Source organism: Salminus brasiliensis, chromosome 24 (genome assembly GCF_030463535.1).
Source record: "Salminus brasiliensis chromosome 24, fSalBra1.hap2, whole genome shotgun sequence".
In the NCBI taxonomy this organism is placed as follows: domain Eukaryota; kingdom Metazoa; phylum Chordata; class Actinopteri; order Characiformes; family Bryconidae; genus Salminus; species Salminus brasiliensis.
In genome coordinates, this window is record NC_132901.1 from 28,652,576 (window position 1) to 28,679,905 (window position 27,330).

The 27,330-nt window shown below is 41.1% G+C and overlaps 1 protein-coding gene across 1 annotated transcript; it reads right to left on the reverse strand.

Moving 5' to 3' along the window:
* Positions 1–2,963: 2,963 nt before the first annotated feature.
* LOC140547097 (E3 ubiquitin/ISG15 ligase TRIM25) lies at positions 2,964–16,423 on the reverse strand. The gene is made up of 7 exons (XM_072670623.1): positions 16,332–16,423; positions 12,663–13,355; positions 10,133–10,228; positions 8,697–8,930; positions 7,970–7,992; positions 7,733–7,878; positions 2,964–7,068 (listed from the first exon to the last, which is right to left on the reverse strand). The coding sequence occupies exons 2-7, from the start codon at positions 13,287–13,289 to the stop codon at positions 6,866–6,868; spliced, it is 1,329 nt and encodes a 442-aa protein (XP_072526724.1). The 5' UTR covers positions 13,290–13,355; positions 16,332–16,423; the 3' UTR covers positions 2,964–6,865.
* Between the last annotated feature and the right edge of the window lie 10,907 nt (positions 16,424–27,330).

Here is a 27,330-nt window from a genome sequence, read left to right on the forward strand (position 1 = left end):
TATAAGCACTGAAACCTTAAAGCAGCTGAGTTTCCAATGATGAAGATGATAATGAGGATGACAACATGGGCTTTATAATGTGGAGGCAACGTAAGTCTCTACAGGGGACCATTACAAATAATGAGCTCAGAACTATACAACACTAATATATAATTATTATACTCTACTACTCACTATTAACCTCTGCTCTCAATGTAGGTAATGCCTTTATTTGATTAAGCATGTAAGTGTTCCACAAAAAAAATTACCACAGGGTCTTCATAGTGATGGTCCATCTCCAGAGTGCGTATAAAGGTGCAGTCTAACCTACCATTGATAAGACGACCTGAGAAACACTGAATATCACAATAATCTACATAAAAAAAACAGCAGAACAAGGAGTGTTTGAAATTTTCGGTTTGATTATTAAATAAAATGGATTTTTTGTTGCATATTTTGTTTCTGATGTTGTGGTGAGGACTACAGTTCCACTGTATTGATATAGCTTTTCACAACAAATGTTGTGCAGCTTAGGGATATCCTGGGGGTGTAATACAGCAGGCCAGGATCCAGGATCCATGGGTAGGCAAGAGCAGCCGGCTACAAATGGACTCACATCAGCAGCAAGCAGACAGCATGGGGCAGCTCAGCACATGGGGTGTGTGTAATGTGTTAGGACTATGTACATATTAGGGAACAGGGAGAGTAAGAGCCAGTTACCTGAGGTTCAGCATTTCAGCTCCAGGCCTCATGATAATGTATGGTGGGAAATTACCTCTCCAGCCTCTCCTGCCCCGTAACGCGTTCTGCTAAAGCTGCTGTCAGTACTGCGGTTGTAGAGGCTTTGCAGAAATCTGGTAAATGCTACATTCTCCCGGTGTGCATTCTCACCAGTCCTTTCTGCGAAAATGTATTACTTTAATCCTCAAAAAGAATAAAAGTACCAAATGTAATTTAGTGATAAATGATGAACATGACTAAACCATGAAGGCCTACGCAACAAACCACCAAACAAATCCTATATAAGATATTCCAGACTGTATGGTGTCCTCACTCAGATCAGGTGTTCTCTTTGGGTCTTTTGGGTTTTTGCAGAGCGGTTACAGATTTAGTTGTTTTGGGATCTGCTGTATCTGGTTTGGTCATTTTTATCATTAATGTATAAATAGTTCTGATCAGAGGAGGACAGCTTGGGTCTCCCTTGTGAGTCTTGGTTCCTCCCAAGGTTTCTTCCTCCAGCTCTGAGGGAGGTTCTCCTGCCACTGTCACCGTTGGCTGCTCACTGGGGGTCTTGGATCCTTCATGTCTTCTTATGTTATTTCTTTTATAATAATAATAATAATAATAATAATAATAGTGTTTCATGGCTGTGGGTTACTAAGAGGAGGATCTGGCTTAATTTGTGAATAATTAATAATGAGGTTTTGATAAAGTATATGAAATGAGATCATGTGATCTGTGAGTATGCTAATGAGTACGTCAGAGAGGTTACCAGAAATGTGAAAACTAGTGATTATAAAACTAGTGATTATAAAACTAGTGATTATAAAAATTAGTGATTTAGTGGAAACCTGTGTGGAGTGGAGAATTGTAGCTGCTTGTGCAGTCGTGATGCTCTGGTGGGCTTTGGCTGTGCTCCTGGTGCAGCGTGGTATGTGGTGTTTGCTGTAATGTTGGTTTGTACTGGTTCTGCCAGCTTGTAATGTTGGTTTATATAATGTGATTAAAGTTGTTACCTAATCCAGCAAACAGATAAAGATGTATACATAAAAAGAAAGAGCTGTGGGATTATAAGAAAGCTAGTTGTGCAGCAGCAGCTTTTATTATAAACAATAGAGCGATAAGCAATATTGATTAACGCTGATTGATACTGAACATGACCTAGAACTCAGCCCAAGCAGCATAGGCGGAGTCACTCAGTAACCTGCATGTGGATCTCCAGGTGTGCGGTAATTAACCTACCATAGATGTAAAAGCTAGTTCTAACGTACTTAACACTTCAGCAGGAGGCGAAGTTATAAGTTTGTGTTTTGCTGATTCACAGTGAAGCACAAATTTATTGTTGCTCATTCTCCACCCACTGCGGGTGCAGCTGAGGGCCTGCTGTCTCCTATATGGAGGCATTTCAGGCTTGGCTGAGAATGAGAAGGGGCTTATGAAAATGCCTTGCAGCAAAAAGCAGACAATGAGCTGCAACAGTGTGAAGAGAAGGTGTGAAAAGGCTGCTTTAAGGTGGGGAGTTTCTGGTGTAGTTTTATATATATATATATATTTTTTTTTTCTGGCTCTGATTTATGGGAATTTTTTGTTGCACTGACTTTACTTATTCTATGAAGCTAGTTTTCTCGTTCGCGGTGGATAAAAACTTATATAATAAGTTATTTTTCTGTTTCACCACGATCGAAAACACTAGTCATATCTCAGCCCTTTTAAAGGCTCGCCCACTTCCGTGGCTCCTGATTGGTTAATTGGTTAATTAATATGTAAATTAGCTGACTTAGACTTTGTTTAACGAGTATCCTCATAGACCCCCATTTTAACTCGCTCAGCCTCTCAACACAACACTAAGGTCTCTCGCCCTCTCTCTCTCTCTCTGTAAAAGCAGTGTTGCATGGGAGAGAGGAGGAGTCGAGCTCAGGGTCAGGAGCTCATCATAGAAACTGCATTAGAGAGGTGACTGACTGGAGGACTGCAGAATTGGCACTACAGCTGCTTGCCGCGGCTGAGGAGGGACCACTGAGGCAGGAGGCCGGAGCTCTTCAGCACAGTAACTTAGAAAAGCAAAAGGAAGTTTGTTTTTTCTAGGAAATCTCAGAATGCAAGGTTTCAGAAAATCCACAAGACAGATGTTCCACTGGAAAGATCTTGACATGTTCCACAGTGTCCACCAGGTCTTCAAGAGGTTTTTAGTCATTCGACGGGGGTAGCCTTAAAAATAAAGATGCTACATGGATTCCGTTGAGCGACGCCACAGAAGAGCCAGCTTTGGTTTCATAAGAGAACCATGTAAATATAATAAATATTAAGAATATAATGAAGTAAACTCCTCAGTTAATTATGGAGTTATTAGTCCTGAAGAGAAAACTACTGTACAGCTGTTTAGTTTACCAGCTTTTGTGGAGTGTATATTTGGGCCTATGAAAGTGAGGCAAACTAAAATAGCAATGAAGTGTTGAGCCCACGTTACATTTTGGGCTTAAAGAGGTGAAGTAGATAAACGAAGCAGCCAGAAGGAACTCGGATTTCTGGTGCTTCATTATCAGATTACTGCCGGGCTTATAAACGTGTTGAACGGATTTTCTGCAGCGATCAGATTTATCATGTGAACGTTGATTTACTCCATAAGCAGTTCTGAAGATAATGGATTGCTTCAAACTCTTTATTTATTTATTCTTTTTTCTGTAAGTAAATTGTACAAAGTGGAACATTCCTTCAGTAAACAAAATTATAATAAAAAAAAATCCAGTTTAAATATATACTGATAAATTCCCACCCTGAGACATTAACCAGTCTGGACAACAAGAGAAGACAAGATCCAGACTAAAAAAACAATGTATGGCTGGATTCACAAAAACTAGCCTCACACCAGTGTGCATGTTCAGATTACGCAGTGGTTACATTCATTACTTTGGTTAAGAACAGAACTATTTCTCAGTAGCCCTGTTAACAAAAAGTAGACTATTACACATCTCTCTCTCTCACACACACACACACACACACAATATTATTATTATTATTATTATTATTATTATTCTCCACTATGGTCACTTTACAGGAGAAGACAAACATGTCTGAATGAAGGTCAGGAAACAGAAGGTTTATTCCAGGTCATTCAGAGCATTTCTATTGGTCCATCCTACAATTATTTATCAAAGTTTCATGATGAATGGACCAATAGAAATGCTCCAAAATGACTAAATCAAATATTTTACATTGACCTGCACTGAAGGCTAAGCAGACCTTTTTGACTCCTCCTGTAAATTTGCTGTTTACAAGGTTTTGCATGACTGTGATGATATCTTTAAGCATATGCACATGTATGCCCACATGACATTTTGATAAAGTATATGAAATGAGATCATGTGATCTGTGAGTATGCTAATGAGTAGGTCAGAGAGGTTACCAGAAATGTGAAAACTAGTGATTATAAAGAGTTTTAGTGGAAACCTGTGTGGTTTGTTGCTGCAGCTGCTTGTGGAGTCGTGATGCCCTGGTTGGCTGCAGCTGCGCTCCTGGTGTTGCTGGCTGTAATATTGGGTTTTATTGATTCATATAATGTGACAAAAGTTGTTGCATAATCCAACAAATGAGTAAAATATAAAAAAAGAAGAGCTGTGGGATTATAAGAAAGCTAGTTGTGCAGCAGCAGCTTTTATTATAAACAATAGAGCGATAAGCAATATTGATTAAAGCTGATTGATACTGAACATGACCTAGAACTCAGCCCAAGCAGCATAGGCGGAGTCACTCAGTAACCTGCATGTGGATCTCCAGGTGTGTGGTAATTAACCTACCATAGATGTAAAAGCTAGTTCTAACGTACTTAACACTTCAGCAGGAGGCAAAGTTATAAGTTTGTGCTTTGCTGATTCACAGTGAAGCACAACTTTACTGTTGCTCATTCTCCACCCACTGCGGGTGCAGCTGAGGGTCTGCTGTCTCCTATATGGAGGCATTTCAGGCTTGGCTGAGAATGAGAAGGGGCTTATGAAAATGCCTTGCAGCAAAAAGCAGACAATGAGCTGCAACAGTGTGAAGAGAAGGTGTGAAAAGGCTGCTTTAAGGTGGGGAGTTTCTGGTGTAGTTTTATATATATATATATTTTTTTTCTGGCTCTGATTTATGGGAATTTTTTTGTTGCACTGACTTTACTTATTCTATGAAGCTAGTTTTCTCGTTCGCGGTGGATAAAAACTTATATAATAAGTTATTTTTCTGTTTCACCACGATCGAAAACACTAGTCATATCTCAGCCCTTTTAAAGGCTCGCCCACTTCCGTGGCTCCTGATTGGTTAATTGGTTAATTAATATGTAAATTAGCTGACTTAGACTTTGTTTAACGAGTATCCTCATAGACCCCCATTTTAACTCGCTCAGCCTCTCAACACAACACTAAGGTCTCTCGCCCTCTCTCTCTCTCTGTAAAAGCAGTGTTGCATGGGAGAGAGGAGGAGTCGAGCTCAGGGTCAGGAGCTCATCATAGAAACTGCATTAGAGAGGTGACTGACTGGAGGACTGCAGAATTGGCACTACAGCTGCTTGCTGCGGCTGAGGAGGGACCACTGAGGCAGGAGGCCGGAGCTCTTCAGCACAGTAACTTAGAAAAGCAAAAGGAAGTTTGTTTTTTCTAGGAAATCTCAGAATGCAAGGTTTCAGAAAATCCACAAGACAGATGTTCCACTGGAAAGATCTTAACATGTTCCACAGTGTCCACCAGGTCTTCAAGAGGTTTTTAGTCATTCGACGGGGGTAGCCTTAAAAATAAAGATGCTACATGGAGAAGAGCCAGCTTTGGTTTCATAAGAGAACCATGTAAATATAATAAATATTAAGAATATAATGAAGTAAACTCCTCAGTTAATTATGGAGTTATTAGTCCTGAAGAGAAAACTACTGTACAGCTGTTTAGTTTACCAGCTTTTGTGGAGTGTATATTTGGGCCTATGAAAGTGAGGCAAACTAAAATAGCAATGAAGTGTTGAGCCCACGTTACATTTTGGGCTTAAAGAGGTGAAGTAGATAAACGAAGCAGCCAGAAGGAACTCGGATTTCTGGTGCTTCATTATCAGATTACTGCCGGGCTTATAAACGTGTTGAACGGATTTTCTGCAGCGATCAGATTTATCATGTGAACGTTGATTTACTCCATAAGCAGTTCTGAAGATAATGGATTGCTTCAAACTCTTTATTTATTTATTCTTTTTTCTGTAAGTAAATTGTACAAAGTGGAACATTCCTTCAGTAAACAAAATTATAATAAAAAAAAATCCAGTTTAAATATATACTGATAAATTCCCACCCTGAGACATTAACCAGTCTGGACAACAAGAGAAGACAAGATCCAGACTAAAAAAACAATGTATGGCTGGATTCACAAAAACTAGCCTCACACCAGTGTGCATGTTCAGATTACGCAGTGGTTACATTCATTACTTTGGTTAAGAACAGAACTATTTCTCAGTAGCCCTGTTAACAAAAAGTAGACTATTACACATCTCTCTCTCACACACACACACACACACACACACACACACACACACACACACACACACAATATTATTATTATTATTATTATTATTATTATCCACTATGGTCACTTTACAGGAGAAGACAAACATGTCTGAATGAAGGTCAGGAAACAGAAGGTTTATTCCAGGTCATTCAGAGCATTTCTATTGGTCCATCCTACAATTATTTATCAAAGTTTCATGATGAATGGACCAATAGAAATGCTCCAAAATGACTAAATCAAATATTTTACATTGACCTGCACTGAAGGCTAAGCAGACCTTTTTGACTCCTCCTGTAAATTTGCTGTTTACAAGGTTTTGCATGACTGTAATATCTTTAAGCATATGCACATGTATGCCCACACATGAATAATCTAATTTTATATATCTCTCTCACACACACACAGTGTCTAAACTTCAAAACTGAACCATAGCAAGTTTAAGCTCTTCAGGAGAACTCAGCAGGCTTCCCGATTGGCCAGTTTGGGAAGTCCAGTATAATTTAGTATCACAAAGCGCTTTGGTAAACAGACACAGTCCAGATGAAGTCAGAGCTGCTGCAGGAGAACACTACCTTTAATAACCTGTTCAGAAGCAGAGAAGCGCAGAAAAGTGCTTACGAGTGCAGGGCGAGTTTAGCGGTAGTGACACGTTATTAGGCTTCCTCCTCATCCTCGTCCTCGATCTCCTCAGGAGTGTAGTCTTCATCAGTAGACTCCGTGTTGTCCTGCTCTTCCTCCTCTTCACTTCTCATCTCATCCTCATCCTCCCCTTCGTCCTCGCTGCCTTCATCCTCACTCTCTTCAGTGTCGTCCTCGTCCTCGTCCTCCACTCCCTCGTCTCCCTCGGTTCCAGCACCTGTGAAGGAGACCAACACACAGTGTCAATGAAGCGAAGCACCAGTCTGCTGAATCTCTCATAGCTTCTCAGTGCGGACTCGGGGAGGTGCAGACTCGTGGAGTAGCACAAACAAAAGACGCTGGTGGGTTTTGTTGTGGTCATTTTGGAAGAGTGGTACTAATATTGATTAGTTTAAGACTAAAAGGACTTAAGACTTGCCTGAGGTGACTCAGGATTCAAGTGTTACCTATAATATACATACACATATACACACAAGTATATATAAATATACTTTTGCAGCACATTTACATTTAGCCACGCACCATACTCTGTACCGTACCGTTCATTAAATCCACCTGCACATTGTCGCATTGCTGTGCATCAGATACGGATATGTGTCAGATTTCAGAACCACATCGGAACGTGGCCCAAATCAGAACTGAAAATGTCAGATTCAGTGTGTTTCTGAGTTTAAGACATTTAGCAGACGCTCTTATCCAGAACAACTGCCACACAGATAGCACACCGGTGTCACATGACCAAAAAGATCGGATTTGAGTTTCTCTTACCTGCTGTGTGAACACAGCCTTAGCTACAGGTTACAAGCCAGGTAACTGAGGTAAAAGTGCTTCTGCATGTAAAAAGTAAGTTCTTGTCCACAGATTCTGGTCTACAAACTCACACAGCGTGTCGATGAGCGAGATGATGTGTTGCCGCACGTCGGTCACAAACTCCTCCATTTTGTCTTCCATACTCGACCCCAGAGTGTCCATATCCATCGGCGCATTGTGTGGCAGGCACAGAGGCTTCCTCAGAAGCCTGCGGTACCTGAGGAGCATCCACAAAGACTGTGTAATACATCACACAGACCATCTCTGTACTCTTACAGCTGCCTGAACTGATCACACTGGTTTCTTACCTTTTGGCACTTAAATTATACTCCTGTAAAAGAGAAGAGACCTGGGATCAGTGAATGGAAGGTATGAACAGTTCCGTAGTGCTCTGCACTTTCAGCTTAGGTTAATATACATTAGTGCGTCACCAGACAGATTATCAGCTGGAGGTTTTACTGTATTATGGACTGGTGTTAGAACGGTGTCTGATTGTGTCTGACCACAAAACAACAGGAGAGGCAGCAGCTGTGAAAACAGGGCAACTGATAAACTACGATTCATATATTGGGGTTTAGGACTCCAAACCCTTTACAGCTAATCAATGTTCATCTGGCACAACTCTGTCTTGTGACACAGATCCCATCAGACACTTGTCATATGAGATTTATTTATTATTTATTATTCTGGTCTGTTTTAGTTGCCATTTTTAACATTTCGTTTACCATTTTTTAAATTATCTTAGCTATTATTTTACTATTGTTTTATGATTCAACTTGTATTTATTATTTATATTTTTGCTATTTACATAGCAATTTACATTGTTTACTGTGGGATTTAACAATTAAAATGTATCTTATTTATTTTTCATCTTTTTTAAATATAATATATTATATTTTAAGTGTTAATTTTAAATAAAGGTTGATTGAGCGATTCACTGATGTGTCTCTTGTGCATCTACACAGAAGAAGACAGAAGAGTCTAACTGCTTTCTCTTTGGAGAAAATGAGTGTTATCTGTACTCGACCCACTGACCTTAATGAACTGGAAAGGGTCATGTTCTTGGAGCAGCCGCTCGATGCCTGCATGGGCATCTCCCAGGCGGCTGTGGTCCTCAGTGATACGGGCCAGGTTCTGCTGGATGCTGAGGTTGTGCTCCGCCTCATGGCTGCGGACACTCTCACACATCGACGTCAGGAAACCTTCCAGACGGGTCCTCAGAGCTCCTCGGAGGGCATCCACCCGCTGCTCAGCCTCCTCCAAGAAGGCCTGAAGGAAGGAAGGAAGGAAGGAAGGACCACTAAAAATTCTAGTGTGTAATCTTTAAGATTTTTAAGGCAAAACAGAAGCACAGAGTGATTCTTACTGAACCCTTTATCAAGCTGCTCTCCTCCACTATCCCCTTAACCCCCTTAAACTTTAAGAGGTGTAATTTATTAAAAAATAATGTAAATGTGGACAAGTATAATTACTATTAACACTGTAAAATCAGAATAAAATTTAAAATTCAACTTTTACTAGCACTATTTCTAGTACGAATGTTAAGAATTTATGGCTTTTCCAGTTAATAAAAGGTTATTTAAAATTTTCTTAAATTAGAATTTAGGTGAGTTTGAGATGTAGTAATTCAATAAAATGAAAAAAAAAGAATAAAACAAAACTTAATAAAATTACTTCTTTAATAAAATAATTACACACTTATTAAATGAATATATTCTCATCACATGTATGAAAAGCTGCACGTCCGTTTGTACAAAGTGCATTTTACAAGCAACAGGTCACTACTAATGTGCTATGCTCAGATTCTCAGGTTTTCTAAGCCGTGTGGGTTACCCGTAAATTTGAGGTCTTTAGATAGAAGCTAGAGTGAGGTACTGTTGGGGTGGCCTTGATGCAGGCTATCTCATCTCAGTAGGAACCAGGTGTGGGAAGTCTCTGTTCATCATACATAAAATTTCTTCCTCCTAATTAATTATGCTAACTTATTAACACACGCTTGTTCAGTAATATCACATTATGTTCAACCAGTGGACTGTAACTACTTCTGATTATTATTAATCAATGAAATGTGACAACTCCCCATTGAGGAGTTGTACAGACCACTTGGGTGTAATTTGGAGAGTTTCTGGAGGTGGAGCATTATCATTATCATGAATATTTTTGAAATTTTGCTTCTAGATTTTACTGGATGGACATTTTATAAGCAACATGCTGCTACTGACCTGCAGTACTGTCTGAACAAGTGGTTTTATACTGAAGTAGCCATGTGTGATTGGTGTGATGAGTATAGGACAGTCCAGGACATATAGTACATCACACCTCTCACTGTGTTCAGCTGTGTTTAATAAATGCCTACATTTTTCTTTAGTGCATACCAGCCATCCATATGCACACACTGACTACCCAGACCCATGGAGGGCAGGTGTGTGTGTGTGTGTGTGTGTTAGAACAGGGTTAGGTACTGGGTGTACCTTGTTTTGACGTTCCACTTCTTCTTGGTCCTGCATGTTCCTCTCGACCCTTCTGATCTTCCTATCTGCCTTCTGCAGCTGCACATCCAGAGAAGCCTACAGAGAAACACAGAACATGAGTCAGAGCCAGAGGTTTCAGACGTCCCATACAAATACTCCAGTTAGAGAATACTCCAGTTAGAGAATACTCCAGTTCAGTAAAAGCTGAAGTATGGTTTATATTCTTACTCCGGTAAAAGTGTAAAGGTATTCACTTCTAAATGCACTTAAAGCTTCTAATGTCTAATTTTAAACACTTATTTATGCTCCGTTACAGATAAACACAACCCTGGAGCGTAAGTAGTGGTTTATGCTAGAACTGCAGCTTCATCTGCCAACTTAAAACTAAACCTAGTTTTAGTACAAAATACTGAGGTACCAGTTTCACATTCAGTTCCCAGATGATCAGTGTGATAATCTCTGGTTCTCAGCTCTGATAACAGTTTTCACTCAGACTCAACTATTTCTTTGGTATCATAAATAAATCAAATCAGTAATTGTTACACCAGCAAAATAAAACCTGAAATCAACAACCTACCCACTCCTGTTTAACTGTACTGGTTTTCAGTTATTTACTGGTTTTCAGAAACTGGTGGTAAAAATACAGTGTTTACCTCAGTCAGTGTTGTTATTCAGGGCACTGAAACCCCAGCATTCCCACCTCACAGCACTAACTGATATCACTCTACTGAACTACTGGTTGGCAATATTAATCAATATGGATCAGTATTAACCAATATTAAACACTGTTTACTGTTTAGTTACGTTTAACCAGTGGATTGTAACTTTTTCTGTTCATTATTAACCAATGAAAAGTGAAACTTCCCACATTAAGGACAGAACACATGTTTGGAATTTGGGGATTTCTGGATTTCTGAGTTTTACAGTAAATAAATATATTTCTCCGGAGTGTTCCCATTATCACGACTCTGAGATTTTTCTTCTATGAGACTATGAGCTTTCTGACCCACATATTCTGGTCACTATTCTCTTCAGCTCTCACAATGGTTCCATCCATGAACAAAGCCTAACCACTGTTCTGCTGTTCTCCTGCATTCCAGAGCTCTTCAGTCCACATGACCGTGAAGGAACAGTTTACTGTGTAGTTCTGTATTGTGTAGCTTAAACTCTACTACAGTACAGGTTTTTACACAGGAGTGATTTCTAACACGGGATGCAGTTCTAACAGAGGAAATCTAGCTAAAGGAGAGTTACAAGAGAACTCTAGCTTTGTGAAGTGCCTGTTTTTTTCCTATATTGCCCAATCACTTTAAATAATGAATATAGTGAAGATTACATTTCAGAAGCGTAATTATGGCAGACATGTCATGTTTACTCTGAGTGTGCATCCATACATTCTAATAAGTCAATTTAGCAATGCCAGAATCTGCTATAATTAATAAAGTAATATTCAACATTTTGCCCTCATTTCTGTGTCAAAATAAAGTCATTGGACTATTTTCAGAAGTAAAACAGTGTATCTATATTTCATTACTGTGTAAAAATCCTCCAAACACAAACAGCCAACTGGGAGACCATAACAATCACCACACAAACCCAGAGCAACAACCTAGGACACTATAGGATTTAGACCAACATTAAGACAAACACTTTAGCTTTTTTGCTTATGTCATGTCATGTTTATAATGCTTCAACCACCTGGGATGTCACAGCAACAACCAGCGATACAATAGGAACAGCCGAGCAACACCAAAGCAACCACTGGGAACACTGGTTCCTTTCAGCTCATGTCAAAGTTTATATTGCAAACCCTAGCACCACTTGGGACACCAAAGCAACCATCAAGCAACCCCGTATCAACAACCTGAGATACTATATAAGAGCTGTTTAGCAAAACCAAGGTAACTACTTGGAACTACAGCTTACTACTTGTTACTGTTGGCTCAGTTCAATGTTTACATTGCATAAACCTTAGGACCACCTGGGATTTCATAACAAACAACCCGCAACACCAGAGCAATAGGAATCCTAACAACACTAGGGCAACTTGTTTTTTAAATAATGGTTCAGAAAAAAAAATGCAAAACCCTAGCAACCACCTGGGATCCTCAGAACAACAACCAGGAATACTGTAGGAACATTTGTGCAACACCATGCCAACCACTTGGAACAACCCATTGTTTCTTTTTGCTCATAATCAAAGATTATTTTGACCTATTTACATTGCAAACCCCTAGCAACCACATAGGAAACCATAGAAACAACCTAGGATACCATAGAAACAACCTGGGATACCATAGCAACAACCTGGGATACCATAGCAACAACCTGGGATACCATAGCAACAGTTTAGCAACACCAAGCCAACCACTGGGAACAACCACCAGTTTGTTTTAGCTCATGCTCAAGTTCATCCTGGCTCAGAAAAAAATGCATCACTCCAGGGGTTTCACAGAGCCCACTTTGGGAACCATGGTTCTGTGTGTGTGTGTGTGTGTGTGTGTGTGTGTGTGTGAGTAATATACCATACCCTCATATCCCTCATGGTATTCTTGAGCGTTTTGATGGAGTGTCCGCTGTGGCCTCCCTCGATGGTGCAGGCGTTACAGAGGAACGTTCCCTCGTCCACGCAGTAGTACCGGAACATCTCATCATGCTCCGCACACTTCCTCTTTCTCATGTCATGCAGTGGTTCCACCAGTGGGTGCTCCCGAAAGGCGGGGAGCTCCAGGTGGGGCTGCACATGCTCCGGACACATCGACACCTCGCACTTCAGGCACGTCTTGACCGCTGTACAGCCTTTGCTTGTGTGCGTGGCCTCTGGGGAGCAGTAATCGCAGCGCACCCCCTCTGCCCTGGAGGTGGGGCTCTGCCTCCCAGAGGTGGGATGCTCTGCCCGGCTGCGTCTCCGAAAGCCATCTGCAATGTTGGCGAGCTTGAAGTTCTTCTGCCATGGAGCCGAGCACCTGTGACTCTGCCGGCACTCGGGACAGCGCAGGCGTCCTCGCTCAGAGCGGCCCTTCAGCCTCCGCAGGCACGACAGGCAGAAGTTGTGGCCGCAGGGCAGGAGCCGGGGGTCGCGGTAAAGGTCCAAACACACTGGGCAGGTCAACTCCTCCTCCAGCACGCTGGTGTCCTCCACAGCTGTGGCCATCATATGATGGTGGCGGTGAAAAACGGCAGGTTCTGAGAGCGAGCAGTAAAGCAGGAGTTCCCTCTTTGACTGTAATCAGACGAGAGATTTGATCAGATTAGATTAGATCTCTAAAGGTTCTCATGAAGAACCTTCAAAACACACAACAGATTCAATCAAAACTTTACCACTAATTTCTTCTTTCTTCTTCTGACTAAAACTGCATCACTAAAGCACAGGAGCCTTCACAGCAGCCCTGGCTTCACACTGTGAGCTGTGTAGTTTGGTCTGGTAAAGGCTGCTACTCTATATGTGACCTAGAGAACCAAGGGTTTCAAAAACACTACCCAGGATAAATCAAAGACCAGGTCTATATGTTTGTGGACACGCCTTTTTAATAAATGCATTAAGTAAAGCTTAAAGTTGTACCCATTGCTGACACACACACACAGCTTGTCTAGTCCCTGTAGAGAAGTACTGCCAATAGAATAGGACTCTCTGGAGCAGATCAACATCATGACCCTATTGGCTCCATGCTGCCTAATAATGCCAGGCGTGGGCTAGAGGGGTATAAAGCCCCCCAGCATTGAGGAGCTGTGGAGCAGTGGAAGAGCTGTGTTCTCTGGAATGATGGTGGAGGAGCTCCATCCACTGACCTCACTAATGTTCTTGTGGCTGAATGCAATCAAATCCTCACAGCAATATTCCTCCAAAATCTAGTAGAAAGTCATCCTCTCTGGACAGTAGAGACAGTTACAGACACCCTTTTAATACCCTTGATTTCAGAAGAGTAAGCAAATGTCACAATATCACAATAATTAAAGAAATTTTCATGATATTTATCACTGTGATAATTTGCCAAAAGACAAAATGCACCGGTAGAGGCAGATTAAGATTAGGTATTAAGAATAAGTATTAGACAGTAGTCTAAACGCTTAAAATCTCTGTCTCTGTCTGTCAAAATATACTATATATATTTTTTTAATCAAACTCTGCTGCACCGATTAAACAGCACTAATCACACCTTTGGAATGAACTCTGCAGTTAGTCGAGCCTATTGTGCATCCCCATTAGAAGATGATAAAATAACCATACTGCCCCAAAATCTGACAACGCAATATTAATATTAATATAGCAATATTAATAATATTAATATTAATAATGCTATATATATATGGAGTTATGTAATTGTTTGGGAGAAGGACCACGCCTCCATTTCTACACACTATAAAACCGTTCCTCTCCCTCTTTGGTTCTCGTGACCAAAACTTGCACCCTACCACTGGCCCTGCTCCTCCTGATCATCCAATCATACTCAACCTCTACCTGGCAAGGGGGGTCTGGCTTCGGATCCCATCAGCTCGAAGCCCCCCAGAACTCCAGCCCAAATTTCTCAAGCTCTCCTCCTTGCCTCAGCTAGCGTGGTCCGCATTCACAAATGATATATTGAGTGATGTGACTGCGATGTGACTGATTCGTACTCATGTCCTGAAGCTGCTTGCAGTGATTGGGCAGTTGGGGGATTGTCGTAGTGAGGCTACTCTAGCCAGAGATGCACAGTCTGACAGACTGACACCATTACATCATTATTTCAATGCTATTTTACAGGATTCTCAAACACTACTGCGGATACCAGGCTATAGATGACGGGGTTGTAAGGAGAAACGAAAGTGAGAGGAACAGTCACATGATCTGTGTGTGTGTGTGTGTGTGTGTGTGTGTGTGTGTGTGTGTGTTCTGTCTGTTGTTTTAAACAGAAAGGTCGTGAACAGTGGACTATGAACAGCAGAAAGGCCGTGATACTCCCAGCACACACACACACACACACACACACACACACACACACACACACACACACTTTACAGGCGTCAGCTAGGCTTTTACTGGCTATACACAAGCTGGAATACAGAGATATTAATGTATTTCTGAAGGCAGAAATGCTCCTTTATTAACTTTATTAGTTGAAATCCAAGCCGGTCTCCTGCAGAAGTGCAGAACTGTCTGGCCTACTGAGAAGCCCTGTTTATAACCTCATAACTATAAGCAGTGACATTTATGCTGATATTATTCAGTCCTTTGTCATTTATAAGCAAAATAAGTGTCTTAGAAAACCAACCAACACCAAATGATCCAAAATATTGACCTGTTCTATTCTAAGAGGTCTAATTTGCTTATAAATTAATCAGGGGGTTAATTTATATTTTTATATTATTATTTTTAATTCATATTTTTATGAAATATCAGCATAAAAGTCACTTTCTATCTGTTTTGTAGCTATAATAAGTAATAAGAGGGTTATAAACAGCATGTGCAACCGGTGGTGGTGTAGTGTGTACTGGGTTACTGAGAATCCTATTGATAATCCGCTCATATTTACAGAGTAAATACAAAGTATGAGCAAAACACGCGTACTGCACAGCTATTATAGTCCACAATATTTCATATTTAGGAGGAATAAGCGTGAAGCCCCGCAGGGACCCACTGACAGCACTGGAGGAGTTCAACAACACCAGCAGCAGCAGCACCACCACCACCACCACCACCAGCACCAGCAGCACCAGCAGCAGCACCACCACCAGCACCACCACCACCACCAGCACCAGCAGCAGCAGCACCACCACCAGCAGCACCACCACCACCAGCAGCAGCAGCACCACCACCACCAGCAGCAGCAGCAGCAGCAGCAGCACCACCACCACCACCACCACCAGCACCACCACCAGCAGCAGCAGCAGCAGCACCAGCACCACCAGCACCACCACCACCACCAGCACCACCAGCACAAGCAGCAGAAGCAGCACCAGCACCACCACCACCAGCAGCAGCAGCACCACCACCACCACTACCAGCAGCAGCAGCAGCACCACCACCACCAGCAGCAGCAGCACCACCACCACCAGCAGCAGCAGCACCACCAGCACCAGCAGCAGCAGCTCGGTCAGCTAGCGTTTCCCTAAACACTAAGCCGCTTAACCTGCAGACAGTCAGACAGACAGACAGACAGACAGTCAGTCAGACAGACAGACAGACAGACAGTCAGTCAGACAGACAGACAGCTTCACTCGCCTCAGATGTGAAATGAAGCTCGTCTCAGAAGCTCCGGTAGTCTCCAGCTCTTCCTCCAGCTCTTCCTCCAGCTCTTCCTCCGCCGCTCAATAACTTTATTTATATTCGCTTCTGAGCTGTGGGAGAGAAGCGTGCTTACGTAACGCTGTGACGCAGCCATAACGCGCCTCGCCCCGCCCGCTTTCGGCCAGAGGCAGCCCTCCTGCGCTATGATTGGCTGTTGTGATCCGGCTACCCTTGCAATGATTGGAGGGTTCCATGGAGTGTGCGTCAACAACCAATCCTAGTGCAGGAGGGCGGGGTGACTAGGAATGAGCACTGAGAATCGCAGGCACTGGCAACGATTTTATTTATTTTAAATACATAAATCAACCAGTAAATACATACATACATACATACATACATACATAATAAATATATATAGAATATTTACGTTGCTGACACAAATGTGCAAATGCACACACAGCTTGTCTAGTCCCTGTAGAGAAGAAGTACTGCCAATAGAATAGGACTCTCTGGAGCAGATCAACATGATGCTGCCTAATAATGCCAGGCGTGGGCTAGAGGGGTATAAAGCCCCCCAGCATTGAGGAGCTGTGGAGCAGTGGAGGAACTGTGTTCTCTGGAATGATGGTGGAGGAGCTCCATCCAGTACTTTTGGATGGGATGAGACTCTGGATGCAATCAAATCCTCACAGCAGTTACTCCAACAGAAGCAGTATAATTTTTTTAATCCTGCTTTTGTTAATTGTGATTTTTGGGGGGGGAAAATGAATCAGCAGGTGTCTCAATACTTTTGTCCATATGTTTGACACTCTTCAGCCTTTCATGTGAAAATGAACAGAGTGTTGAATGAAGGTGTGAATGAATGAATGAATGAATGATAAGATCCAGCCACACATATTTCACTCATCTATATTTCTGAATCAGTTAAAGCATCCATACAGCACTGAAGTCCAGTATGTACTGACTTGTACACAGAAAAGAGTTTACACATACAGAGGACACAGCTGGTAGTGCACAACACTACAACATCAATTATATATTTAAATAATAGTAAATATTTCAAACAACACAAAAATGTGGGTATCCTTACTACAGTCACACTATCTCTTATTTATCCATATTTCCATATAGACCCACCACCAAAAATGCCATATAGAGGCTACAATACTCTTTTTCTTCTTCCTAATAGGATCAGATTTGCATTAAAACAAGCAGTTAGTCAAGCAACCAGCTGCACTTTATAAATACATTCAAAAAAGTCATAATTCTAGACTATGAAACATTATAGCATGTAAAAAACACTCTATATCTGAAGGTCTAGACACATGTTTTAAAACATAATGCTCTTGTTGTGTTGTTGGGTGCTGGATTGGACATGTGGCATTGATGAGGTGAGAATCTTTCTCAGGAGAACATTTACTTCTCCAGAGCGACTTACAAAAGTGCTTTGCTATTTACCCAAGAATAAACTCAGCTAGTTTAAATAGACTAAAATTCAGATCCTCTAATCTTAGACTCTACTAAACACACGTCAATGTGGAGACCATAATACTCTACTCTTCACACAAGTCCTCTCAGAAGAGGAGGGTCTTCAGTCTGGGTTTGAGGACAGCGAGTGTTGGACTCGGCCGTTCAGACACCCAGGAGAAGTTCGTTCCATCACTTTGGTACCGAACAGAAAAAAGCCTGGACGCTCGTCTTCCGTGGATTTTGAAGTATGAGCCGTACTTGAAGCTTGAAGGGCTCTAGGTGACAATCTAGATGACAGTGGTACTGAATTTACTGAGGGAGCAGATGTTGGGTGCTGGGTCTGTGATGAGGACAGGCCTGGAGATCCTGTGATCTCGTGAGATCACTTTTTGTCACATGGGCTTCCTTCAGCAGACAACGGTATCTCCTAATGAGAGATATCTAATATTGTAAGCCACAGGTCCTTTGATGTTGAAGCCAAGGTAGAAAGAGACCTGTCCATGGCGACGGACACTGGCTGGAGTTTGAGGAGAAACCTCAATCTTCTGGGATCCTATTATGGCGAACACTTTGAAGTCCTGCACCTCACCTTGCACGCGGGGAAGATCTGGGATTTCGGGACTTTCATGTCCACTGTTAATTTTATAAAGTGAGTTTATATTTACTTCTGATGTACGGAGAAACCTCAGCATTCCCTCTCCTTCTTTAAAGAAAAAGAGAGGCACCACGTATCTGGAGCGAAAGAAACGTTGGTATGTCCTCTCGAATGATTGATGCATGTACTGGATGCATTCTGATATGTCTGGGGAGTCGTCTTCGACCTGCCCCCCTTCTGGCCAAAACAGCAAAAGGACCAGGAGGTAGAACTCTGGGCTTCTGTTGTCTTTCTGTTCGTTCCAGTGTTTCTTTAGAATGAACTGCAGTTCTCCCAAAGGCCTGAGCTCCTTAGAAGAACTGTCTTTATGACTCAAGAGGATATTTGCAAGGATGTACTTTAGTAAAGAATCAGCATCACTCTGTAAACTCTGATAAAGGTCTTTCAATACTCCTGTGATCCACTCCAGGTCAGGTCTGTTTAGAGCATACAGCAGCCCTGCAAATGTGCTGACCTTTCTTTCTTTGAGCTTCTGTAGGTCTGTTTTCTCCTGCCCACTTTGAGTCACGTAGTTGATGTAGCACTTTTCTACCTCTGGCCAAATTTTTTTCTGTTTGTCGATGCTTGGCTTTGAGTAGGTAAGAAACTTTTCAAAAAATTCAAACTTGCTCTCAACCTTACCTCTGAGGCCAGAAAGGAAAGACTTATACTCTTCATAAGAGTCAAAGGAAGCTGATGGGGACATTTCCTGTGTAAGAACACTGGACCATTTTGTGTCACATTTTGTGATATAGTCAAAAAAAATGTTTGCAACCTGCATGTAGCCCAAATAGCCCTTATAGTTAAAAATGGTAGAGGTCTTTGTTACTCCATCCTCCTTCATTTCGTTTATAGCAGCTTCTGCCTCACCCTCAAAAGCCTCTATCGCTTGTTTTCCAATCCGAACTTTGTCGTCCTGCTCGACAAGCTTTTTAAGATGGTTTATAAAAACTTGTCCAAGTGTGTCTCTAATGAACGAATTCCCTTCATCCCTCTCAATTGCAGTTTTAGCCCACTGTTCAGCTTTTTCATAATCAGTCATTTCAATGTAATAGAAACGGGCTAGAGCTTGTGGAAGAAATGGATTCTGATCAAATGTATTGGAGGCCGTTTTCAACACTGAGACACACATGTCTTTATTTTCTTTCTCCTTCAGATCCTCAATCAATCTGGAAAACGTGTCCCGTCTTTTAGTTTTGTCCATGTCCTGTCTTGTTTCCCGCTTCGTGAGTATTTTGGTAATGGTTTTCACCAAATACACTGGCATTGTGTCTCTGCAGAGGTCTGTCAAGAGCATCAGTATTGTGTCACTTCTGGTTATACCAGCCGAAGTCATCAAATGTAGACTTTCGTCAGTAATCATGGGGTGTGCCATTCCAACTTGCTTGTCCTCACTTTTGTTCCCTCCTTCCTGGTTAGAGAAAATGACCAACATTTCTGTGAAAGGTTGCATTTGTTTCTCCAAAGAGAACTCGTCAAGAGCATTACCGTCCTTTTCAAGAAACTGGCGGCACAGATCATAGGAGAGGAAGGAACCAGGAGCATATGCATTAATCAGTACCAAACATGCCAAGAGCTGTTCCTTGCGGTGCCCCTCATTCTTTATTGTATGAAGACTTTCACAGGTCTTGGTGATGTAATCTGGACTGTAATTTTTCAACATGATGTTAAAGGCATGGAATTGAGTGTGTCTGTCTCCGTGTCTCTGAATTATTTCAGAAAGCTTTTCCTCAAATGCTTCCTCCTCCCTTTCTGAGAGACCTCTTTCCAGAGCCCTGGTCTTTGTTTCCGTCAGCTGGCGGGCACAGTTTAAAATGATGACCAAAGGAACAGTGGCGGTGATGCGACACACTTTCATCTCTTCAATGAGATTGTCCTGAAGCTTTTTTTTAAACCCAGGATCCTCATTATTATCCAGAAGAAGCAGAACAGTGTTCTGGTCCTCCACGCCACCTGCATTAAATAGCTGCACCACTTGCCGTGCAACAGCCTGTGTGTCAGTTGTGGAATCTGCTACCTTGGCGCACCTGAGCTCTTTTCTCAAGTCCCAAAGTATCTGCATGGCCAGGGTGGATCCTCCGCTTCCTGGCTGGTGGAATAAATTAATACAAGTCATGCTCCAGCTTCTCTGTTTGTTTTTATTAATCGTCCTTATTTTCTCTTCGTACATGTCCCGCCTGACGAAGGGTGAGCGCTCTCTTTCAGCCCAGTAGAAGTTCAGCCACTGAGGTGGAGCACCTTTGTAAAACTCTGCTTCCTTCTTAACAGCAGTTTCTGGACTGATGTTTTCACCCTCAAACTTATTAGCCCATACAACCTCAAGTGTTGACAGGCTGTGTATAATGGAGGTCTCTGGTGATATCAGCTTGCCTTGTCTGGAGGGGACAGTGTAATATTCCATCGTGTCTCAGTCCTGAGGTAAACTCTTGATTGATCTCAAAGTGCTGAACTGTGATTTTCCAAATTCCTTTAATTGAAACAAAGAAAAAGAAATCATTAACTTCATAAAATTACAAACATTTTTAGACATTTAAACATCCTGAACCTGGTTTAAGGTCAGGCAATCTTTACATAAATATTTTATGGTTTTAAAACAATTAAAATAATTTTTGTTTTTGCAAAATTCCAATAAAAACACAAAAGATTTGCAGTGTTCACCATGAGACATTTATCAAACCCTCCTCAGGAATATGGCAATCCACGAGGTCCAAGCACTGTTTGGCAAGTAGGCTCGCTTTTGATCCATGTTCACCAGACTCTGGCTGTGTCTAGATACTTTTGCTTCTGCTCCTTTCCCCCTCCCTTTACCACAGCTGCCTTTTCACACAGGAGCAGGAAGAGCAGCATAATCAGAACTGATGTTGATTATTAATAAACTCAGCCCAACACAACGTTCACTCGAAAGCACACCCTTCCACTGCTGGATGTTAATCACAGTCGCTGCACAGGTTCAGCCTGTTTACAGTTCCCTGGAAAACCGGAGCACATTTCAGCTTTCTCACAATGCATAATGAATAGTGTTGCGCCGATACTGTATCAGTACTGATGCCGATACTGGCACTTCCGCACAGTATAAGGCAAAAGAGAGCACAGATACCATGAAGCTTACATGATGCCTTACATTTATTTTTACATAGAACATTTCAGCTCTCCTCATTAAACAGACTGTAATGGAGCTTTCAGCTCTTTCTGTCTGCATGTGGAGTTTCTCGGTTGACTTTCAGCAGCTGGTTTAAAGAAACACTGAAGTTTAGAGGCTTTTTACAGAGTCGAGAAGCTGAATGTGAAATCGCTGCACTTTCTGTTTCTATTTTTTTAGGTGCACGTATTCGTCACTGTACAGTGTGGACTGTACAGCGAAATGTGTCCTCCGCATTTAACCCATCTGGTAGTGAACACACTCACACACACACACGTGTTAGGGGCAGTGAGTACACACACACACCCAGAGCGGTGGGCAGCCAACTCCAGCGCCCGGGGAGCAGAGAGGGTAAAGGGCCTTGCTCAAGGGCCCAACAGTGGCAGCTTGCCGAGCCCGGGAATCGAACCCACAACCCTGTTATCGATATCCCGGCGCTCTAACCGCTGAGCCACCACTGCCCCCAGTGTTTCTACACTGGGGTTTTCTCTCGGCTCTGAAATGTGAATTTAAACACTGATTAAAAGCTGTTTGGTGAAGCTGAGCCAGATTCTGCTTCCCTACCTGCACGTGTTTCTGCACTGTGGCCATCGTTATTATTTCAGCTCTGAGACTTTTCTACTGTGCAGCTCCTCACCCAGTTAACGCTGCTCTCTCAAGAGCATCAGATCTTCTTTAGAATCAGATATAAAAGAGTACAACCTGTAAAGAGTGGAGCTCTAGAACTATCAGGATTTACAGCCGTCTGTCCAGGATCACAGTCAGAGCTGCTATCAGTCTCGGGACTCGGTATCTGCAGAGTGAGCATCACATTATACACAGAGATGAACCGTTTAAGGACATACAAGCTTACTCATCCTCGCTAGCATTACAGTCTGCACAGTGTCTGGCTACATTTAACCACAGTAGTTTCTGCAGCATGCAGTCCCAACATCACATTCTCTACAAACTTAGAACATTTCTACAACATGAGCAGATGAGAAAAGTCAAGCCACAAGACATGGGCAGGACTGGATTTGAACTATGACGCATTGTGGTCCACATTCAGCTGATGCAGAATCATCACAGGATTTTATTTACTTGCCAATTGAAATAAATTAATACATTTAAAATGTTATTGTTATTTAAAACTAACATTGGGGTGGAAACAGGGCCACTCATAGAGAGGTTAGGAGTCAGTGGAATAGTTATTGGCACTTCTCTTGTTCTATTTTCTAATTCAGGTTTAATGTGCATTATCATATATTTTCTTATTTTGTCTATGTTGTTCGTTAGATTATCCAGCTATGATAAATTGCCATGACAATTATTAGTCATCATAGTATTTGCAAGTCTAAGTAGTATTTGAATAATTGGCATAACATTTAAAAATAAAAAGATTAATTAAAAAAAACCTTTTGCTCTTTGTTGTTTACCATTTCTGAGCTTTATTATTTTGGAATATTTGGACCCTATCTGGTTAGTCCTCCTGTTTTAAATAATCTCAGTGGGATTAATCTTATGAAAATATACTGATATATTTTAAAGTAATATAGAATTGTAGTATGTATGAATGTACAGTGTAGTATAGACAATAAAATAATAGTGGGTGTATTTATACAGAAGTTAGGTAATTTGTTAGAAGAAAAATACTGGGTATTTAAACCTTTTCATACAATTGACATCTTATGTGCGCATTAATTTGTCCCAATATACACTTCACCAGTAAATCAGATGCTAAACACATACAGTACCAATTTAATAACATCTGTAAACTCAGTACATCAGTATCAGATAAGAGGCTTGCACAGATTGTCATTGACTCACCTGTCGGAAGAGAGGCGTGTTGTGATCTGAGGCAGGTGTGATTTGAACGCGGCTTTAATACAGTTTGAATGACGTGTTTGAAGAACTATTACTCCATGTTTCATCCAATGACTCATTATCTTGCCCTGCCCTAATACAGATACTATTAGTTTCATTTTCAGCGAAGTGAAAATGTGGCCTACCCTGGAACTGCAGAAATGTGAATCTTCCAGATGTATAAATGCAAATTAGTTTTTAATTAAAGCTATACATTATAGATTGTTAACAAGACAATTTTTTTATTTAATTATGGGCAGTGGTTACACACAATAACACAAATGAAAATATCTTTTTGAACTTGAAAAAACTCTGAAAAAAAACACAACTTAATTTTGCAATCTAATTCAAAATAGTAATGTTCATCTAAACCAATTTACGTAAATTACATTAAATGACAAAGTTAGATAAACTATGCTTTCTAAACACATATATGTTGACTACATTAAAAGACTGCTAATAACTGACATACTATAATTACCATCTTCACAAACATTGACGGCATAACTGCAAGGTCACTGTAGCTTTCAGCCACCATAAAGCCACTCTCAGCAGCAGAGTAAATGCTAACTTGCTCCTACAGCCCCTAACAGTGAGGCCAACCATTACATAAAATATTACTACATACTTTAGGTAGCATGTGGGAAACGACTGATGGTGAGGGGGAAAAGACACACCCAGCATGCGAATAGATGATGCCAGTGATCAGTGGCCAATGTTGTGTTCATATATTTAGGAAAAAGAAAAGAAAAAATATATATATATAACTAAATTGGGGAGAAAATTTAGAAAAAAAATACAGTTTAACTTCTCAGGCAAGGCCTTCATGGAATAAATTCTGAGGGTAGGATGATGTAAAGAGTTGTGGCCCAGAAGGAACCCAGTTTTTATATGACTATGCTAATTCAACCTAAAGAAAAGAGACTTTGATGAATGTTAATATGAATATGTACAGAAGTCAGAATAATTAGTTGTGTAGTAATGGCTTTAGTAAGAGTCTGTGCAGAGATCAGTTCAATGAGTGAGTGAGGTTTCAGGATGTAAGATGTAGGGGCTGTAAAAAGATTTGTAAAAGAGTTATAAAAGTATAACATTTATATTTGTTGGAAAATGCTGGCATATCCTAACATTGTAATTTTACTTAATTTTTTTGATAACACCTACAGCTTGTTACAGTGTGGGAAAAAAAAAAAATATATATATATATATATATATATATATCTTCATCTATCTTTCTACACATTTAATTTATTTACAACATTTGGTTTGTTACTACTGTTTTGTTTTTCCGAATTTTTTCATTTTAAATTGTACAAATTGGCACCTGTAGTCTTATACCAATGCTCTAGATACAATATGTGATAAACCTCCATTATAGGTTAGGATTTCTTTTGTACAAATGTTTGTACAAACATTTCAGAGGAAAAATATTACTTGCATGTATATTCATTTGCCCTGCATTACTCTTCACTCTTACCCTTCACAGCTGGAAGTTGTGTTAGTCTTTATTCTGAAATGAAAGAATGCAATAGTTTATTGTGTAACATGAGGAGGTTACAGATGAACCAAAGATGAAACTGATGTGTCACATGTTTTAGTTTCCTGGAAAAAGGTCTAAATGACTGGCCTGGAATTCATAAAGGTGAACAAGGGAAGCAAATTAAATCAAAATCACATTTGTTGTCACGTCACATTCAATTAAATTTCATAGCTTCCTGGACTTTAAAGCACAGTCCACATATTTTCTGTCACAGCGTGTACGGCCAGACAAGAAGGAATGGAACAAAAGAAGATTGTTTATTAAATGTAACAGAACACAAAACAAGGTCCTATGAAAAAAAGTGCAGCAATTCAGGGTCAAAACGCAGAACAAAACAGAACGTGGCAAACAAGATGGCAAAAACAACAAACCTGGGACTGGGAGGAGCAGGGAGCAATAGGAGCTGAGCAGAATTTAACTTGAATGTAAACTAAGGAGGGGTACAGCGAAAAGCCGCAAGTCTAGATGGGCTACAGGGGTAACCAGAAACTAGATCCAGAGCTGTGCTCTGTGAACTCACAAGGGTAGCTGGAGAGCCAGCTGTCTGACTAGAATATGAGGCCAACCAAACTTAAATATCTTGTGACTGCCTTGAGCTGAGGTCACCTAGGAGCATGAGCCTCTCGAATCAGACTATGATATCTCTTGACTAAGAATGAATGAGATTCCTGGAGATTCAATTCATGGCAAGGTGTGGCCGTCATGGAGCTCCTTAAATGCTCCCAGTCCCAGGTGCAACTCATGAACACAAATGAACACAAATGAACAGGAAGTGAGGCGGAAGTCCTTATATGGGCCTGTGCGCCACCGCCCGGGATTGCCCCAGGGAAGGTCACGATAACGAGGGCCTGACATTTTCTACATTTCGCACTACTACAGTGCTGTGAAAATAGAGGATGTTTAAAATGATTTCTAGGTTTTTATTTCTTAATTTACCTTATATATTTATAACGTAAATTCCATCTAGTTGAATGTCCTATTCTATTTGCAACTCATTCTGCTTGTTTCCAGAGTATTAAAACGTACTTACTTATGAGTTAATATGCTTATCAGTATTTAAAATGAATAATTTTCTGAAACAAAATAGTGACTGGACTTACATGGAACCACCCTTTTCATCTTTTCTGTTTATTTTTAATTTAATAAACCAGATAAAACTTGCTTAATCGTGTCAGAGAGATGAATCTTTTATTTAATGTAAGATATATCACAAAAACTGAAAAATCCACAACAAATATGTTTGTTTAGATTTAGGTGAGTTTACAGATTGTAAATACGGATACAAATAAAAACACTGAGCCATCAGAGCAGGTGTTCATTTTACAAGAGGAATGTACAACCTGTGTAGTTAAACATTCTCTCAATTTTACCCCGATTTTCAGGACAGTAAGCACAGAGAAACGGTTCTCGTCAGAAGTGAGATGTGTGGGAAGACGCTGCTGTAGACACAAGGACTAACACAAGCTGTTCCCCTCAAACTGACTGAGCTGTATGAGTGTTTGGTGTGTCTGAGTCCTGAATGTGAAATAGCTCTATATTCGTGTTGGGTTCTGCAGGCGTTTGTGGGATCTGAACCCAGAGATCCGTTCTGTAGACCAGAGCACACAGCAGGGGGTCTGTGATCACACTCGAACACATAAAAATATACCACATGACAAACTCACTCCAGTCCCTCCAGAGAAAAACACACAGAATCACATACAGGATCACTGTGCCTGTGGTGAAAGCTAACACTGTGCGGCTCGGCTTCAGGGTTCTGTAAGGGATGTCGTCGATATTGGGTGGAGCTCTACAAGTTACTATAAATGATATCACTGTTAAAGCTACAGAAAGAGGCAAACCCAAGAGTGTGTACAAAGTTGCCTCAAGAAGCTCACACAGGAAGAAGAAACTGAACACAGTGATGGAGATAATGATGGAGCAAGAAGGAAAGAAAAAATGAGCAGAACAGAAAAAATGTCTTGAAGAGAGAGCGCCCTCCAGCGCCACCACTGACTGGAGATGAAGTGCACAGATTAGTGACCCTGACCACAAGGAGGAAAAGGTCCAGCATGCTAAGCTTTTCTTCCAGCAGTTTTCATTCTGAATCAGTTCAGTCACTATGTACGGATTCAGAAGCAGCACCAGCAGATCACAGAGGAGGAGAGTGACCACAAAGGCTGAGATTCGGCCTCCAGTCTTATAGCGCCGGTACAGAACACTCAGAGCCCAGACTAGAGCCGGGAGACCCACACACTCTCCAGTGATGAGGAAGATGGACAGTCGGATCTTCCCCACTGAACGATCTTCATCAGAAGTAAACCAAGGGAATGTATTATTGGAGAACATGACATGTGCCATTGGAGTAAACGCTGAATCTGTTGTTTTT

Coding starts and splice junctions, on each gene's coding strand:
- LOC140547097 (XM_072670623.1), bottom strand. CDS start 13,289: ATGATGGCCACAGCTGTGGAGGACACCAGCGTGCTGGAGGAGGAGTTG. Junction 7,879..7,969: donor TATAATTTAAGTGCCAAAAG/GTAAGAAACCAG, acceptor GATGCTCCTCAG/GTACCGCAGGCTTCTGAGGA. Junction 7,069..7,732: donor CTCGCTCATCGACACGCTGT/GTGAGTTTGTAG, acceptor TCTCCTTCACAG/GTGCTGGAACCGAGGGAGAC.